This window comes from Panthera tigris, chromosome A1 (assembly GCF_018350195.1).
Source record: "Panthera tigris isolate Pti1 chromosome A1, P.tigris_Pti1_mat1.1, whole genome shotgun sequence".
Taxonomy (NCBI): domain Eukaryota; kingdom Metazoa; phylum Chordata; class Mammalia; order Carnivora; family Felidae; genus Panthera; species Panthera tigris.
This window is the reverse complement of record NC_056660.1, coordinates 177,375,887-177,394,628: the sequence shown is the minus strand read 5'-3', so window position 1 is coordinate 177,394,628 and position 18,742 is coordinate 177,375,887. Positions and strand designations below refer to the sequence as shown.

Sequence of the window (18,742 nt, the reverse complement as noted above, 5' to 3'; positions counted from 1 at the left end):
AAAGGAGTTCTAAGATGGAAGTTTATAGCAATAAATGCCTACATTATGGAAAAAAGAAATATCTCAATAAACAAACTAATTTTACACTTCAAGGAACTAAAAAAAAAAGAACAAACTATGCCCAAAGTTAGTATAAAGAAGGAAATAATAAAGACAAGAAATAGAGACTAAAAAAACAATAGAAAATATCAATGAAACTGAGAGGTAGTTTTTTTGAAAAGATAAGCAAAATTAACAAATCTTTAGCTAGACTAGCTAAGAAAGAGAGAGAGAGAGAGAGAGAGAGAGAGAGAGAGAAGACCAAATAATTAAAATCAGAAATAAAAGAGAAGACCTTTCAACTGATAGCATAGAAATAAAAAGGATCATAAGAAACTACTGTGAATAACTGTATGTCAATAAGTTAGATAATCTTTAAAGATTAAAGGCTAAATTCCTAGAAACATACAACCTGCCAAGAATGAATCATGAAGAAATAGAAAATCTGAACAGACTATTCACTAGTAAGGAGATTGAATCAGTAACCAAAAATGCCCCAACAAAGAAAAGCCCAGGACCAGATCACTTCACTGGTGAAATATAATAAACATTTAAAGAAGAATTAATGCCAATCCATCTCAGACTCTTCCAAAAATTAAAAGAGGAAGGAACACTTTCAAAGTCCTTTTATGAGATCAGCATTACCCTGATGCATTACCTATAGCCAGACAAACATGCCACAAGAAAGGAAAATTACAGGTCAGTATCTCTAATGAACATAGATGCAAAACTCCTTAACAAAATATCAGCAATCTGAATTCAACAACACATTACAAGAATCAAACATGAGCAAGTGGGATTTATTCCAGGAATGCAAGGATGGTTCAATATATGCAAATCCATAAATATAATATACCATATTAACAAAATGAATGATAGAAATTATATAATCACCTCAGTAGATGCAGGTAAAGCATTTGACAAAATTTAGCATCCTTTCATTATAGAAAATCCCATAAACTAGGGATAGAGAGAATGTACCTCAACAGAACAAAGGCCATATATGACAAGCCTACAGCTAACATCATACTCAATGATGAAAAGCTGAAAGCTTCAGGAATAAGGATGGCCATTTTCATCACTTTTCTTCCACATGGTACAGGAAGTCCTAGCCAGAGCAATCAGGCAAGAAAGAGAAATAAAAGGCATCCAAATTAGAAAGGAAGAAGTAATACTCTCTATTTGCAGATGACATGATATTATATATAGAAAACCCTAAACACTCCACCAAAAAACTATTCGAACTAATAAATGAATTCAGTAAAGTTTCAGGATTCAAAATCAATATACAAAGATCAGTTCTATTCCTATACACTAACAACAGATTATCAGAAAAAAGTTAAGAAAATAATCCCCTTTATAGTAGCATCAGACACGATAAATTAGTAATAAATTTAACCAGGGAGTTGAAAGATCTGACTTTCATCACAGTGGCACTTGTGGCGATTACAGGCCACTTATTTTATAGAATGGCTCTAAATTTGAGTTTGTCTAATGTTTCCTCACAATTAGACTCAGGGTATGCACCGTCTGCAAAACTATTACAAAGATGGTATTGTGTTCGTCCTATTACATTCTGTCAAATGGCACATGATTTAGATTTATCTCATTACTAGTGATAGCCACATTAATCACTCAATTAAAGGTGGTGGATGAAAGACTTCTGGGCTGAAAAGTTACTCTTTTTTACTTTGTAATTAATTAGTGTTTTGTGAGGAAATACCATGAGATTATGTAAACTTTCAACTTACTCATTTATTTGCTTATATTAATATGGACTAATATTAGTATATTATTAAAGTTTTCTTATTTTATTCAATGAGTTATAATCTATTACTATCATCATTTATTTCTGATGCTTGAATTGTTCTATATTTGGCAAATGGAAGCCCCTTTAAGTTGACTCTGTGTCCTTTTGACGTGCCCCCTTCATTCTCTGAGGATTTCCTTACTTTCTGGCACCACAAAATGTTCCAGATTTATCTTGTACTTACATGCCTTAATATGGAATCAGCCATTTCTCCAAGGAGCCCTGGTTCCTGTAAGCGGAAAATAGTACTTAGAAGCCAAATACTGTTGGATGTTATTGTGTGCCCATTGCTATTCGAGTGTTACTGATCTCAGGTATTCTCAGTAGGGATATATGTGGGACACACACACACACATCTAAATTTATTTCTAGATTTATCTCTATATATTGAAAACCATGGATTGTCACTGATAGTTCCAATCCAACACCACAGGGCTCAATCTAGTTGTCCCCCTTTCCGTATTTGCAACTCTCTTTTCCCACAGCGAGAAATTTGGCTTCCACTATTCTTTCTTGTTTTATTTTTATTTATTTATTTGAGAGAGAGAGCATACTCATGCGCACATGAGGATTGGGGTTAAGGGGCAGAGGGAGAGAAAGAGAGAGACAGAGACAGAGAGAAAATGCCAGGCTCCAACGCAGGGCTTGATATCAGGACTCTGAGGTCAGGACTTGAGCCTAAATCAAGAGTCAGATGCTTAACAGACTGAGGCACCCAGGTGCCCCCACTATTCTTAATATATTTATTTATCAATTCCCTAATGTAACCAGTTTCCCAACTCCATTGCCCACTCCTCCCCGGGGTAGATCTCTTTTTCCCCTATTTGGGCTCTGACACTTGCTATTAGGGCACCACTCTACAAGAAAACCCTCCTCACCTGCTTAGGCTCTGACTCCCCACACCTAGCTAGCCTCTCCCCGACCCCTGCATGGATGCTTGTCTTAGATCTGTTAAACTCTAAAGTCCTCCAACCCTGCAATGTATGGATACCCTCTTCATACCAGTTGGGCTCCAAAACTACAACTCTACAATAAAACTCTGCATGGACACCTTCCTTCCCTACTCAGTCTCTGACACCCTAACAAGGACCAGAGTACCCTCATGCATAGTCACTCTCTTCACCCCATTCAGGGTCTGATACCCTTATCAACCAGCCCTCCTACACAAAAGTCCCTTTCACCTTGCTTGTCCCATAGTGGCTCCCCCAACCTTCTTTTGTAATAGCAGGTGTGGACCTTGCTCCACACTATTAGCTGGTGTTAAGACTAGCCCAGAGTATGCATTAATACTCTCAAAAGTGTTCTGGGTGGGGGCGCTTGGGTGGCTCAGTCTGTTAAGCACCTGATTCTTGGTTTCAGCCCAGGTCATGATCTCATGGTTTGTGAGTTCTGTTTGTGAGTTTGAGCCCTGCATCAGGCTCTGCATTGACAGTGCAGAACCTGCTTGGGATTCTCTCTCTCTTTCTCTCTGACCCTTCCCTGCTTGTGCACACTCTCTCTCCCTCAAAATAAATAAATCAACTCTATAAAAAATGTGTTCTGGATGAACAGTAAACTATGTGGTCAATTTATGTATATAAGCCAACCTGGGAAAGCTTTTTTAGGAATGGTATTTTATATGCCCCAAGAACAAACTTTTATCTTTTCTACCTCTCCTAGTTATAGAGAATACTGATAATTCATTTCACATTGCTACTATATGCTTTGTTTTTAATAGTGAAAAAGAGTAGACAAACCTAAATTTCTCTCAGTAGAGGATTGATTAAATAAATGATGACATTTACATACATTGAAATATTAAGGAGTTCTTAAAAAGAAATGAGGTAGATCTATAATACTGACATGAAAGATGTCTAAAATACATCGTTAAGCAGAAAAATCAAGGTACAAACTGGCATTATACATAGCATGATCTCATTTGTATGAAAGAAAAAAATTTCTGCCCATATATGTATGTGCAGAGACGGAGGCATGGAAGGACATGTTACATTAAGATAGTTTATTTTTCAGCAGTTGCCATTCTTGGCAACTTTCCTTGTGATTGTATACAATTCTGTACCACTAAATATTATACAAAAATACTGGATTTCTTTTATAATCAGGAAAAAAATGATAGAAATACCCTTTTATTTATTTTTTATTATTATTATTATTTTTTAACGTTTATTTATTTTTGAGACAGGGAGAGACAGAGCATGAATGGGGGAGGGTCAGAGAGAGAGGGAGACATGGAACCTGAAACAGGCTCCAGGCTCTGAGCTGTCAGCACAGAGCCCGACGTGGGGCTTGAACTCATGGACCACGAGATCATGACCTGAGCTGAAGCCGGATGCCTAACCGACTGAGCCACCCAGGTGCCCCTAGAGATACCCTTTTAAAATAAGTTGTTACAATTGGAAAGGACTAAATGTGGGAGTCAGTATTGATTGATCTTCCCTAAACTCCTCAGCATGGCATAACCTAATCTTGGGAATGACATGAATGTGTGTTGGGGCCGGGGAGATGTGAGGCAGAAGAAAGGAGAAAGAAAAGTTGACCACTTGGTTTTCCTTGAGCTATTCTTAGGCTCTTTCATTTTTCCGTATAATAAGAGATTTGCCTCGTCAGCTGGGTATCCTCATGGTAAATTTAAAACATAACTCTTGGCAAAAGGAAAATGCTGACCCTTAATGAAAGGACTTAGGGTTTCAAGAGATGGTATAGCTTTTGCCCACTCAAAGTAATATTAGTATGTGAGGGATCTAATTTTATATTTTAGTCCAAATTAATTTCACTCTAAAAACAATTAAACAGGATTGCTTTCACTGATGAGGACAAAATGTATTTTATAGAAACCTTTTAGAAGAAAGCACTGGAAATGGGGAAATGTCTATTTCTGAGAAGTAGCCATGTGCATAAAATGGGCTATGGCCAGTGATAGCTCTTTTTTTCTGCCCTATTCTCCTAGAGTCTACACATCTTATATTCTCCATTTCAATTTAAGACTGCATTATTTTTAAAAATTGCACTCCCCCCCCCCGCCCCCCAACACACACACACACATTTTCCCTTATACTGAAAAAGATTTGTAGCAATAGAGCCTGTCTGGTCAAACTCACCTTTTCTAAATGGCCTTTTACCCACATATACAGCTCCCACAAACACTTCTTTAATAAGTGCTTCTTTAGCGAGCATTAACAGTAATCTGCTTAGGTCTGATTTTTCTTTACATCATAAGTTTTTCTCTGGTTATAAAAATGAATAATGTGCATTTTAGAAAATCTTGAAAATACAGAAACATGAAAAAAAATCACCTGTTAATTCCACCATTCATAAGACAGCACTGTTCACATTTGTTTGTGCTATGTTCCATTACTTTTTTCTATGCCTTTTTTCATTTGATTGAAATGACATACCATTCCATTTTGCCTTGCACACTTAACCTCTTAACATAGCATTTTCCATGTTTTTACAAAACTGTCCATAAACATAATCTTCAATGACTGTATAGGATTCTGCCACATGCTATACCATAATTTACTTAATGTTTTCAGCTTTTCCCTATTATAAATCATGCTTTAATAAGTACCTTCACTTATAAAACTTTTGTGTGTGCATGCACAGTTTAGGTTATTTTCTTAGAATCTCTTTCTACAAGTTGGGGGAAGATGACAAACATTTTCAAGATTCTTGATATATGTTGCAAATTGCTTTCCATAATGGGCATACTACTTTATTTATCCAATAGCACTACATGTCAGGTGACATTTTACTGTGATCCTGCTCGGGGGTAACTTTAGGAATACAGAGTTAACATAATATTGCTATCTTCTTGATGTAATCAATGCTTTAAAGTATTTATTTTTATGTGGAAGAACTAATATGCAACATAAGGCAATATACAAAATGAGAAATATTAGTTTTTATTTGTCAAAATAACAGCATTATTAATACATAGCAGTGTACTTTTATTATTGCCAGTATGTTAAAAGTGTAAAATAATTTGAAAAAAAATGTGTATAGTTTTTAGTATATATGTAATAATAAATATTGTACAATAACTCACTTATTTCACCAGAGGAGAAGAAACGTTTTTTGTTTCTCTGGTTTCATACTGAATATTTAAATAAATGGGAGTTTAAGGTTAAATGAGTTGAGAAAATAAAAATATAGTTTAAATCAACCAATATGAAAAATATATATACAATATACACATTTTATACAGCTGTTGTGTTTTGGAGGGGTTTGAGATAAATTTGAATTTTTTAGATGCATTCTCCTGTTTCTCTCATCTGTCTGCCTTTTGCTGGATTCCCAAAACTTACTGAGGTATTAAATATCTTATTAAGTGTGTTTAATAAAATTACATTTGTAGAATAAGTTAAGGGAAGTGTGTACTATTGTTTCTTATTTTTTGTTTATATGTGCTACTAAAGCAAATAATTGATCATAGATTTTACATTTTAAGTATAGATAAAGTGAGAATTTTAGTTAGATATTTTGAAGTTTCAGTCTCATAGTTTAGTCCCACATAAGTCCTGTTATGGAAACAGAAAATAGAAATGCTGTTTTTATTTTATTTATATTTATTTTATTTTATTTTATTTTATTTTATTTTATTTTATTTTATTTTTAATGTTCATTTATTTTTGAGAGTGAAAGTGGGGGAGGAGCAGAGGATCCTAAGCAGGCTCTGTGCAGACAGCAGTGAGCCAGGCATGGGGCTGGGACTCATGAATGGTGAGGTCATGACCTGAGCCAAAGTTGGAAGCTCAACCAACAGAGCTACCAAGGTGCCCCAAAATGCTGTTAATGGAGGTAATGTCACAGCCTTTCAATATCCTCCAGGATAGAAAAGCTTGGTAGAGTAGGAGAGATAATGAGGACGTATCTAGCTTAATTGTAAATTAATAAACTATTTTGGAATAACTTATTCTGTTTGATTAAAATTATAATCCATTTCATTAAGAATATCATTTTAAATATGACATTCAGAGAGTGATATGGATTTATTTGATAATAATACTTAGTATTTTTATAGCACTTGTTATCTGCCAAGCACTAAGTACTTCATATATGTTAATTCATTTAATCATCACAGCAACCTATGAAATAGATATGGTTAGTCTCCATTTTACAGATGAGGAAACATAGGTGTAGAGAGGTTAAGTGACTTCACCAAGTTTACCAGCTAGTAAGTGAAACAGCTGGCTTCCAAACCTAGGTTGTTTGGCTCCAGTGTCTGTTTTCCTAACCACTGTGCTCTACTGTTTCATCTCAACGTTACTTCTTTCTTTTTTTTTTTTTTAATGTTTATTTATTTTTGAGAGAACACAGTGAGAGCCAGGGAGGGGCAGAGAGAAAGGGGAGACACAGAAAATGAAACAGGCTCCAGCTCTGAGATGTCAGCACAGAGCCCGACGTAGGGCTCAATCTCACAAACTGTGAAATCGTGACCTGAGCAGAAGTCAGGTGCTTAACCGACTGAGCCACCCAGGCACCCCATCTCAATGTTACTTCTTATAAAATCTTTGAATTACGGACTTACTGTTATCTTCATCTTAGAAATAATAAATCAAAACTCAGAGATGTTAGGTGAATTTTCTAAGATGCCAGAATTACAAGTGTTAATTGAATTTCCTGAAAAGATACAAAGATCAAAGATCCATCTGTTTTTGTTTTTGTTTTTAGAAGCTAGTTGCCACAGAGGAAGATACTTTTTTAATTTCTAAGAGCTCTAAGTGTTCCTCTTTTGAGTTTTGTGATAGAAATGAATTATATGACATCCTAGAGGAGCATCTTTTGTGCTAGTTTTGGTAGCTGTCGTGACACAATTCTATCTTAAATTTTATTAATGGATTAAAATATATGAAGTTATATGCAAATTTTGTTGACAGAAAAACACAGAAGGGAGAGTTCATTATAAACAGAAGTCTTAAGTGGTCACTCAAATTTAAAGGGAAAAAATAGTTGGCTTTTCATTTTCAGAGTTACCTAGTAAATCCACAGAATAGTCAGCTGCTGTTCTTATCACAATTTTATATTTGTGCCAAGGATATTCTGTTATGGGGGGGATAAAAACCAAATGATCAAATCTCAAGTAATTGTTCCTCCCCTAAATTTAAAATTGAGGTAACAGAAATACTACTTTAAAACAAAACTTAAAAATGTGGTTGGGATCCAGAAGTTAGACAAAGGCAATAGGCAGTTAAAATAATGGAGTATTGTACGGCAGATGCAATAGGCAGGTCAGAAATCAACACTGGTGCTAGCGATGTGGGAGTCACAAATGAGACTTGCATATCAAAAGTCTTAAAGCATGGAAATAGAAGTTATAATATAGGAATCAAAAACTTTGGGATATAAGAGTCAAAAATGGCAGGATGAGGTTATCAAACATTTTCAAGTTTAGGAGTTGGTCTATGGGATGAGGACTCATGCACTGTGAATGAACTATGAAAATCTAGGGTGAAAAATGGAAGATGCAAAAAGTCTGGTCATAATGGAGTAGTTTATATTGAATTAGACCTACCACTTAGATCAATTATAAAAACAGGACAAATATATATATATATATATGTATATGTACATACACACATACACATACATTTAACAACTATGTTAATATATTACATATATAACAACTACATATAAATTTGACAATAATTTAATGTGTATTAACAACTATACACCCACATACACACACGTAACTACTGCTTGAAGGCACTAGAGAACAACCAATAAACTTAAACCCTTGAAAGCCTGAAAGTGCTAATGGGCAAAATCTACATTCAGGTCAGTTCCCACCCCCAGGGCAGTTTGAATTGGTGCAGGAGTAAAAGAGCTAAACAGACAGTAGCAGTCTCAGTAGGCTAGAAGCAGAGATGAGAGTTTAGGAACAAAAGCAGCTGGGATTTGAAGAGCACAATTCTAGAGAGGAGAAAATTACAGAGATGTGAGCCCCAAAATCTGTGTACAAATTACCCTTAAATCATCAGTAAATTCTTAAGAGGCACATGCACACGAAAGACTTTAAGAAACTCAGCAGAACAGAAACACCTAAAGAGTTGAACAGAGGTTTTAGCAGCTTAACAGTGTTGGGGAAATGGGGATTAGAGTTCGAGCCCCAGGAGGTGAAGGGGTCTTGGCAAACATTCAGGCCTCTAAGATACAGTAAGATCTAGTAAGAACCATGACCTAGGAATAAGGGCAAGACTGAAATAAAGTTGAATTTAAAAGCCTAAAACAGGGGCGCCTGGGTGGCTCAGTGGGTTAAGCATCTGATTCTTGATTTCAGCTCAGGTCATGATCTCAAGGTTCATGAGTTTGAGCCCCATATCTTGCTCTGTGCTGACAAGGCAGAGCCTGCTTGGGATTCTCTCTCTATCTCTCTCTCTCTACCCCTCCCTCACTCAAGCTCACATGCTCTCTCTCTCAAAATAAATAAACAATTTTATTAAAAATAAATAAATAAAATCCTAAAACCAAGTCTCAATAGGATTAAAGTGATCCACTTGTATTCTATGTACAACAAGAAAACTTAATCCTCTTTAGAGAAAGCTGCTATCATCCACAGCCTCTACAATTTTTCTTCCACATTGTCTGACATTCAATAAGAAATTGTAAGGCATGCTTTAAAAATAGGACCAAATACCAAAAGCCAGGAGGACCCATAGGTGATTCAGATATTGGAGTTATCTGATAGGGGCTTTAAATAATATGATTACAATGTTCAAGAAAACACAGGAAAGATAAAGAATTTCACCAGAGCCTTAGAATCTGTTTAAAGAATGGAAGGGGGGAATTCAAATGAAAATTTTGGAATTGAAAATATTATAACTCAAATTAAGAATTCAATAGAGGGGTGTGTAGCAGCAGAACACAGTTTCTCCTAAATGGGTGACAGGTCAATAAAAACATATGCAGATTAAAGCACAATGAGGGGCACCTCTATGGCTCAGTTGGTTAAGCATCTGACTCTCGATTTCTGCTCAGGTCATGATCTCACAGTTTGTGAGATTGAGACCCATGTCAGACACTGTGCTGACAGTATGGAGACTGCCTGGGATTCTCTCTCTCAAAATAAACATTTTTTAAAAAAGCACAATAAGAAAAAAATACAAAAAATACAGAAAAGAGTATAAGAGATATGGAATACTCAAAAAAGTCTAATATACCTGTCACTGGAGTTCCAGAAGGAGAAGAGAAAGGAACAGAAGCAATATTTAAGGAAAAACCGAGAATTTTCAAACACTGATAAAAAATATCAGAATTCATATTTAAGAAATCTTATGAATCCCAAGCAGGATAATATAAACACATACAGTTAACATTATACTCAAACTGCTGAAGACCAAACAGAAAGAAAAAAATTAAAGCAGCCAGGGGTGGAAGAAGGACATGCATTACCTACAAAGGAACAACAATCAGACTAATGGCTAACTTCTCAACAGAAACAACAGCAACCAGAAATCAAGGGAAAGACATTTTTTTTTAATGCTGAGAACATTTTTTAAAGACAAAATGGAATTCTATACCCAGCAAAACTATCCTATAAAAAATATAGGTGAAATAAAGACAGATTCATGTTAAGAAAAGATGAACTTGTCACTAGTAAACCTGAACTATAAGAAGTATTAATTTTTCACACTAAAGTACAATGCCCCCAATGTCAATCTTCAAGAAGAAATGAAGAGCACCAGAAAGGAGGGACTATGATCTAGTTTTGTTCAAATAAATTCTCACTCTAATGTAATCATTTGGTGTAAAATACAAGTCCATATTCAATGAAATATAGACAAGAAATAGTAAGAGGTGAGCTAGAATTTTTTGACTTAACACCATGTAGACGCGTTTAATTTTAAGCCAAGTAAAGTTAAAAAGTAAATGGAAGTTGGGCTTTGGAAGTCAGGGGTCAAGGACTGCAGTTGACATGAAGGAGTCAAAGTTATGGCTGATTGTGTCATGGCAAGTGGATGTTAGGGGACAAGAACAGTTGTGGAGATGGGAGCATCTGAAGCCAGGGGCAATAACTGTGCTGTAGGGCTTAAGGATCCATAAAGTTTGTGGGAGATGTAAGAGAGCCGGGGGTCCGGCTGACAGTTAGGTTGCCATGGTTGTGTCAAAGGAAAGATATCAGAGGTCATGACCCACCTGAGGTGGCAGCAGCGGTTGAAACTTCCGTGTGGGGGGCAGTTGAGATTCCCAGCTTCCCCAGGCAGGCCCTGCCCCCTCCGGACCGCCCCCCCGCGCTGTCTCCGTCGCCCCGCCCCGCCCCGCCAGGCCCCGCCCCGTCCAGCGCTTCAAACGCAGGGGCCGCGAGGCGGAGGCGACGAACGTGCGAGCAAACCAGCGGCGCAGGGACCCCGCGGGCGGCTGGGGTTTCCGCGGCGCCCGCCTCTGCTCCCTCCCCTCGGGCGCTCGGGGCGGCCTGCCGGCGCCGCCTCCCGGGAAGATGGCGCTGCACTTCCAGGTCAGTGCGCTCTGCACCGCGGGTCCCCGCTCCGCCGCCTCGGGAACCCGGCGGGGCGCTGGGGTCTGGAGACTGAGGGCCGAGAACCGTGGCGGAGGCCGCGGGGCCGCTGACGGGGCTTCGTAGTCCCAGCCCCCGCCCTGGTGGGAGACTCGGGCACTGGCCTGGGCTGCACACCCCGGGCCCGGGCCCGAGGAGGGGACGGCTCGAGCTCTGGGGTGGCGGGTGGAGGGGCAGGGCCAGGTTTGGAGCTCGCCCTTCGGGGGAGGTTCGGATGCTGAGGACCTGCGGCGCGGGAGCCCGAACTCGTTGCTCGGGGCGCGGCGCGAAGGGCGGCTCTGGCGGCGCCCAGGCAGGTGGGGAGCCCGGCCGGGCCGGGCCAGCCTTCCCACCGCGTCGCTGGCCGCCGCTCAATCGCCTGACTTCACACGGTTGGGACGCAGCTCGCGAAGGGGCTGGGGTTCGCCGCAGGAGCGGCGGCAGCGGTTGGATTTTAATTGGCTAGAGCGGGCAGGAGCTGTATCTGTAGGGAGTTGCGAAGGAGTGCTTCGCGGGAGCCTTATTGGAGGAGGAAACGGGGGCTGCGTGCCCGAGGAGCGTGGAGATGATAAGGACGGGACGCGTGCTTGAGTAGGAAGGCTCCCGTATTCTCGGGCTGCACTGGCATATGCATCCAGTTATTCATTCAACAAACATAGAGCTTCTCAACCGTGTCTCCAAGCATTGTGCACAGTTCTGGGATAAAGGATTACAGCATCTTACCATCCCTGCCCTCATAGAATTTACAGATAATTACTGTACATGTGAAAATGATATGGTAGGACTAACCACAGGATACCATGGGAACATTGAAGATGGGTCGTCAACCCGGTGTGTGTGTGTGTAGAGAAGTAGTGAGGCAGAACTGTTCTCAGAGGGGATGCTTTGAGTTTCTTTGAGCTTCCATTCTTCCACTTATTTATTGAGTTGCTACTTTGCTAGGCACTGAAGACAGCTCTAGCAAAACTGTGATTTCTACTCTCAGGGAACTTGCAATCGAGTGGGTCTTGAAATAAATGTAGGAGCTAGCCCGGTGAAGAGGAAGGGCAGAGTATAGAGGCAAAATGACCATGTGAATGATGGCAAAGAATTGTGGAAGAACATGGCACTCTGCAAGAAGTTTGGTCTGGCTGGAGCATAAAGTTCATATAAAAGGAAAGCGAGAAGGGGAGGCTGTGGATGGCAGCAATGCCCTTGGAGGGGTAGTCAGCTTCATAATGTGGTGACAGTGTCTGTATGTGACACGTTCCTTTTGTAGACTTCATTGGACCGCCTGTGGTCATACTGGCTCATTTCTTATTTATTGATTTCTTCCAAAGGATCTTTTCTTTCCAACCAGCCACTGTCCTGTCAGGTAATTGACAGTTCTAGGATTTATAGACCAGGAAGTAGTGAGCCCCACACATTACCTTTTGACTCCTTGCGGCTTCTAAGGGCATCCAGGTCAACATAATGTTATTTATTTCCATTTTGGTAAACATGCCCTCTGGGAAATTTTCATGGGAAAAATCTTGCAGGGAGGACTTAGGGGTTATAAAAAGGTAATCAGGTGTTCATAGTTCAGGTGTAAATCTTGAGGGTAAATTAAAGACTGTGGTGGAAGTTTGGAAGTTTTCAGACGTAGAAGATGATGCATAATAGTAAATCACTCAGTCCCGGAAGACTTCTTCAGATTCAGGTAGAGTGTTGGAAAAATTAGCTGCTAATGCCAAAACTACCTATATTGGTTTTCCAGGAATGTATTTCACAGCAGCTTGAAAGTATAGATGGACAATTAAAGATCACAGTTTTGGGAGCCAGAAAAAAACTCTGAAACTTCTCAGTTTGAAGCATTGCCAGCATATGAGACCATATTGTTCTCCAGTTAACTCCAGGAGCATTTATTAATAATGATAACTGGTACCTAGCATTTTAAATTTTCACATGCTTATTGTAGATTTTGAGCCCCACAACTAATTTGAGAGGTGTGCATATATATGTGTGTATATATATATATGTGTATATATATATATACTTACATGTATACATATACATACATATGTTTTATTCTTGAACACACTGAATCTTAGAACCGTTGTGACTTGCCCAAGGCTATAGAGTTAGAATAGACATAATAACTCATAATTCTATATTCTTTCATGTCAATATCTTACTGTCACCTACTCACCAGGGTAGCTGGTCCAAAATTATGCCATTAGGGCGATGAGTAAAGATGTGGACTTGTGTAAGGTGAGGTTAGGGCACTTCTCCACAATCTTTTTCACCTCACGGCATACATAAAAAATGGTAATGGTCTGGTTCATTGACATAAATTGCTCATAGCCAAAAGCCTGGCAGCCTGGAGGGCAAGGGGATCAATAGCCCAGGCATACCATTCAAGGTACATGCATCCTGGTTAGGAAGCTGTAAGTGAGTTAGGGTACTCTGTCCCAAAGGAAGCAATGGATCTGGGTTACCATCTGAGAAGAGACAGTCCAGATTGGGAGGAGGAAGGCAGAATAAGGAAAGATAGAGCTGGGAGCAGAGTGAGGAAGATAGAACAGAGGGATTGAGGAGTGCCTGGGCAGCTCAGTCAGTTAAGTGTCCGACTCTTGATTTTGGCTCAGGTCGTAATCTCACAGTTCGTGGGATCAAGCCCTGCGTCGGTCTCCACGCTAACAGCATGAAGCTTGCTTGGGATTCTCTCTCTGCCCCTCCCCTGTTTGCCTTCTCTCTCTCAAATAAATAAATAAATAAATAAATAAACATAAAAAAAAATAGAACAGAGGGATTGAGATGAGAATCAAGAAGTGACATGAGGAAAAATTTAGGGTACCCAGTTTGTCAATCTTTTTCTTTCAGAATTGTTCCAGAAGCAGGGAGTATGGCCATGCTTCTTAATATGCAGCCAGGCTGCCTGATTTAATCTAAATGAGATTGTGAACTATTGTAAATGTCCTGGTAACATGATGGAAAAGAGGTTTGGGAAAGATCATCCTGGCAATATGGACTTGAATGGGAGAAACTGTAGATGCAAGTCCAAGATAGTGTTGTATAATTTATCAGTAACTGAAGGGATTATTTACAATTTATTGTGAATCTGTTGTGTGCCAGGCATTGGGTTAAGCTTTTTGTGTTTGGTCTTACTCTTCACAATTATTTTGGAAGGTGGGTCTTACTACCTGTGGTTTCAAATGCGAGGTGTTGAAGGATTAAATAATTTGCTTAGGGTCGGTAAGTAGGTGGCAGATTCCAAAGCTGCCACTGTCATTCCCAAAGAAGCTGCTGAAGACATCCAGGGCACTGAAGGCCACAGTTAGAAAATACTGTTCTATTGCTCTGTTGTCTATGAATATCCTGTAGAGGTGAGTCTGAGTCTGTAGTTAAAAAGAATTGTTAAGATTTTATCGTCAGGCTCTGGGCTGATGGCTCAGAGCCTGGAGCCTGCTTCCGATTCTGTGTCTCCCTCTCTCTCTGCCCCTCCCCCATTCATGCTCTGTCTCTCTCTGTCTCAAAAATAAATAAACATTAAAAAAAATTAAAAAAAAAAAAAAGGGGCGCCTGGGTGGCTCAGTCGGTTGAGCGTCCGACTTCAGCTCAGGTCACGATCTCACGGTTCGTGAGTTCGAGCCCCGCGTCAGGCTCTGGGCTGATGGCTCAGAGCCTGGAGCCTGCTTCCGATTCTGTGTCTCCCTCTCTCTCTGCCCCTCCCCCATTCATGCTCTGTCTCTCTCTGTCTCAAAAATAAATAAACATTAAAAAAAAATTAAAAAAAAAAGATTTTATAACAAACTACTATATCCTGGAAATAAGCTACACTGCAAGCTTAAAGGATATAGTTTGCAAGACTGCCCTCACTTCTTTCTGACACCGACTGCATATTGAGAGTTTCCTAGAACTACCCTCAGATTTGATAGTTTATCAAAACCACTCAAAGAATTCACTGAAGGCTGTCATATGCATGCAGTTTATTACTGGGAAAGTACACAGATTGAAATTGATTAAAAGAAGGGATGCAAGGGACAGAGTCTGGGAGGGTTGCAAAACAAAACTTTTACTGTCCCTAAAAGTAAAACTTTTACTTTTAACTGGGACATATTACGCTCCCAGCCTGTATGTGTGACAGTATGCTTTGAGTATTGCAAACCAGGGAACTTTTTATTGGGGCTTCATTACATGGTCACGGTGGACTTTTCATTGCCCATGTGATTGACCTCAGTCTTTAGGCTAATACCATGTGATCCAAAGCCCCCACCCTTAAACACACAGTTGGTCTTTCTGATGTGGCCAGCCCCCAACATAAGACTGTGGACTGTGCACCCTCCAGCCCCTTGCACCTGAACAAAAATAGGCCTATCAGATATAATATAAGTTACCTCCTAGAATCTGAGGGTAAAGCCCAGACTTTTCTTTGGGTAAGGCCAAACTCTAACTATACAGGAGGGACTAAGGAGGAAGAAGCGACAAAGTTAACGTCAAGGTTATGAATCTAGATCCTAGTCTAGACCTTTGAAACCACTGAAAACAGACACTTGAAGTGGAAGTCTGTGGGAAGTATGTTCAATTCAGTTTCTGACATTTTGGGGTTATTTTCAGCATCTTTCTGAATTTTCCAAGAGGGAGAAATTGGTAGATATAAAAATGATGAGCAGACAGAGTTGAAAGTAGGGAGTAGGACATCGTCTGCTTCTCTCCTTGCAGGCCAAAGTAAAGGGTGGCAAGGTGCTAGGATGGTAAGGAGAAAACATGTTCTTGAGGCATATAGACTCGTATTTATTTGGCTTAAAATTGACCATTTACGCCATACTCGATCTTGAGCAACTTATATGTATTTGATCTCTCGGCCTTGGTTTTTTTTGTCTTAAAATGGGTGGGCTAAAAATATGTACTTTGTAGGAGCCCATTTGTCAGGATGGGTTGAAAAATAAAAGAATGGGAATACTTTTGTAAACTATAAAGCTCTAAAAACAGATACTATCCAATATATTGTAGAAGGAAGAGTTTCTAGAGACCCTGGAATAAGCTTTCAGGTATGCTCAGGAAAAAGTAGTAAAGGGAAGAAGAAACAAAGATTTGTGGGAAAGGAACGTATTTTCTGTTAATGGTAATCAAGAAGCTTAATTCCAGATAGCAGGAAAGATACAGAGAAGTAATTGAGTTTTAAATTCAATTGGGGTAGAATTTTTCTGGTTCATTCTTTTTCCCTCCCCCCCGCCCCCCCAGCTTATAGTACGACATAATTGGAAAATAATAAACCACACATATTTGAGTTGTGCAGGAGTTTTGACTTCTGTATACACTTGTGAAATCATCACTGAAATCAAGATAATGAACATGTCAATCACCCCCAAAAGTTTCTTTTTATTCCTTTGTAATCCCTCTTACTGTTCCCCCATCCTGTTCTGCTCTCCCTCCCTCCCTGGCCAGAAACCTGTCATCTGCTTTTTGTTCCTATAATGCCTTCCAGTATATACTCTTTTTGTCTGGTTTTGTTTTTGTTTTTCTCACTATCTACCCATTGATAGATACATGTGCGGGAATAGAAGAAGTCACATCATTTAAGGGTTAATTATATGTCAAGCACAAGGCCAGGGATGAGGTCATAATAATGTAGAAGATTCTTATTTAGATTATAGGCAGAATTATGTTATTGTTTCTTAGGCTATGAAAGTTGGATGCTGTTTGTTTGTATTTGATAGTTATTATTTGGGAGTTAAGTGATGTCCAATTCTACTTGTTCTGCCTATTAGTTATTTTTATGGGCTTCTAATATTGCTATTAAGCCTTGTAGGAGCTTTGATAACTCAAACCTGATTTGTCAGCAAATCAAGAAAGGATCCATTTATCTGAGGCATTCTAATGTTAACTGTATGTGTAGACATCACTGTTTTAAAAAATTTTTTTAAGCTTACTTATTTTTGAGAGAGAGAGAGAGAGAGATAGCATGAGCAGGGGAGGGACAGAGAGAGAGGGAGAGAGAGAATCCCAAGCAGGCTCTGTGCCGTCAGCACAGAGCCCAATGTAGGGCTTGGACCCACGAAACCGTGAGATCATGACCTGAGCTGAAACCAAGAGTTGGATACTTAACTGACTGAGCCACTCAGGTGCCCCAGTGTTTAAAACTAAGATGCAAATTTATTAATTCATTGTGGAAAAGTCTCTCTTTATAGATTCTCTGGAAAGTCAAATGCTAATCAGAAGATTATTTGGTCAGTCAGCATTCACCACATTGTGAGTGTTTTAAATGTTTAGATAATGCCTTTCCACCAGGGTAAGGATCTTTAGGTATGTATCCTTTTCTCTAAAAAGATTTGATATGCCTGCCATGTGTTTCATTATTATCATTACAGTGAAAGAATGACTGGATTTTTTTGCCCCTTTGTTTTAGCCTTTTGTAAGAGAAAGTTCAAGCCTCTCCCATTTTATCTTGCACAGCCTTTCAGTTAATACTCTGAAATACCTTTGGAAAGAAAGGGGTAATTCGTAGTATTGTTGATTTAAATGAATACTATTTAAATATGCTCCAGACTTACTTTGTGTTGAAGTTCTCTAAATCAGTATAGCAAAACAGACAAAATAATTTCCAGAACTTTCTGGAATCTTTCCAGATATATTTACTTAGGTCCCATTGATTTGATCAATATTGTATTTGTATTAGTTTCCTAGTACTGTGGTGACAAACGACCACAAACTGGGCGGGTTAAAACAACAGAAATTTATTGTCTTAAACTTATGAAGGTCAGAAGTCTGAAACTAATGTGCCAGTAGTATTGGGTCCTTCTGGAGGCCTTGAGGGAGAAACTGCCCTGTGCCTTTTTCCTACTCTGTGATGGCTGCTGGCAATTCTTGGCGTTCTTTGGCATGTAGATTCATCATTCCAGCCTTTGCCTCCTTCTTCACATGACCTTCTCCCTGATGTCTCTCTGTGTCTTTGCATCTCACATGTACCTCTCTTTTCTTTTATGAGTCATTAGACTTAGGGCCCTCCCTAAATCCAGGATGGTGGATTTGCAGTGACCTTTAATGATTTGCAGTGACCTTTATTTCCAAATAAGGGTACATTCAAAGGTACTAGGGGTTAGGAATTAGACCTTTTTTTTTTTTTTTTTTTTAACATTTATTTATCATTGAGAGGCAGAGAGAAACAGAGCATGAGCATGGGAGGGGCAGAGACAGGAGGAGACACAGGATCCGAAGCAGACTCCAGGCTCTGAGCTGTCAGCACAGAGCCTGATGTGGAGGCTTGAACTCACAAACCTTGAGATCATGACCTGAGCCGAAGTCAGAAGCATTAACTGACTGAGCCACCCAGGTGCCCCTAGACCTATCTTTTAGAAGGATACAGTTCCAGCCAGTACAATATTATTATTCAGTCATATTAATAAACAGCTAGCCTTCATAAGGAGTACTATGTGCCAGAAGTT

The 18,742-nt window shown here is 39.3% G+C and overlaps 1 protein-coding gene and 1 long non-coding RNA gene across 3 annotated transcripts in view; one reads left to right on the top strand and one right to left on the bottom strand.

Annotated features, from left to right (window-relative positions):
- Window positions 1-1,937: 1,937 nt before the first annotated feature.
- Window positions 1,938-11,058, bottom strand: LOC122231710. Its single transcript, XR_006208938.1, has 3 exons — window positions 10,982-11,058; window positions 4,948-5,073; window positions 1,938-2,078 (listed from the first exon to the last, which is right to left on the bottom strand). It is a non-coding gene; the product is annotated as an uncharacterized LOC122231710 (long non-coding RNA).
- Window positions 11,059-11,138: 80 nt separating this feature from the next.
- The window catches only part of RANBP17 (RAN binding protein 17), a 330,708-nt gene continuing 323,104 nt past the window's right edge, over window positions 11,139-18,742 (top strand). Inside the window, exon 1 of one of the 2 annotated variants that reach the window (XM_042992442.1) lies at window positions 11,139-11,300. In XM_042992442.1, coding sequence (XP_042848376.1) covers window positions 11,283-11,300 — 18 coding nt within the window. In that variant the 5' untranslated portion in view covers window positions 11,139-11,282. The remainder of the gene's footprint in view (window positions 11,301-18,742) is intronic. The other variant, XM_042992448.1, reaches the window with a different exon arrangement.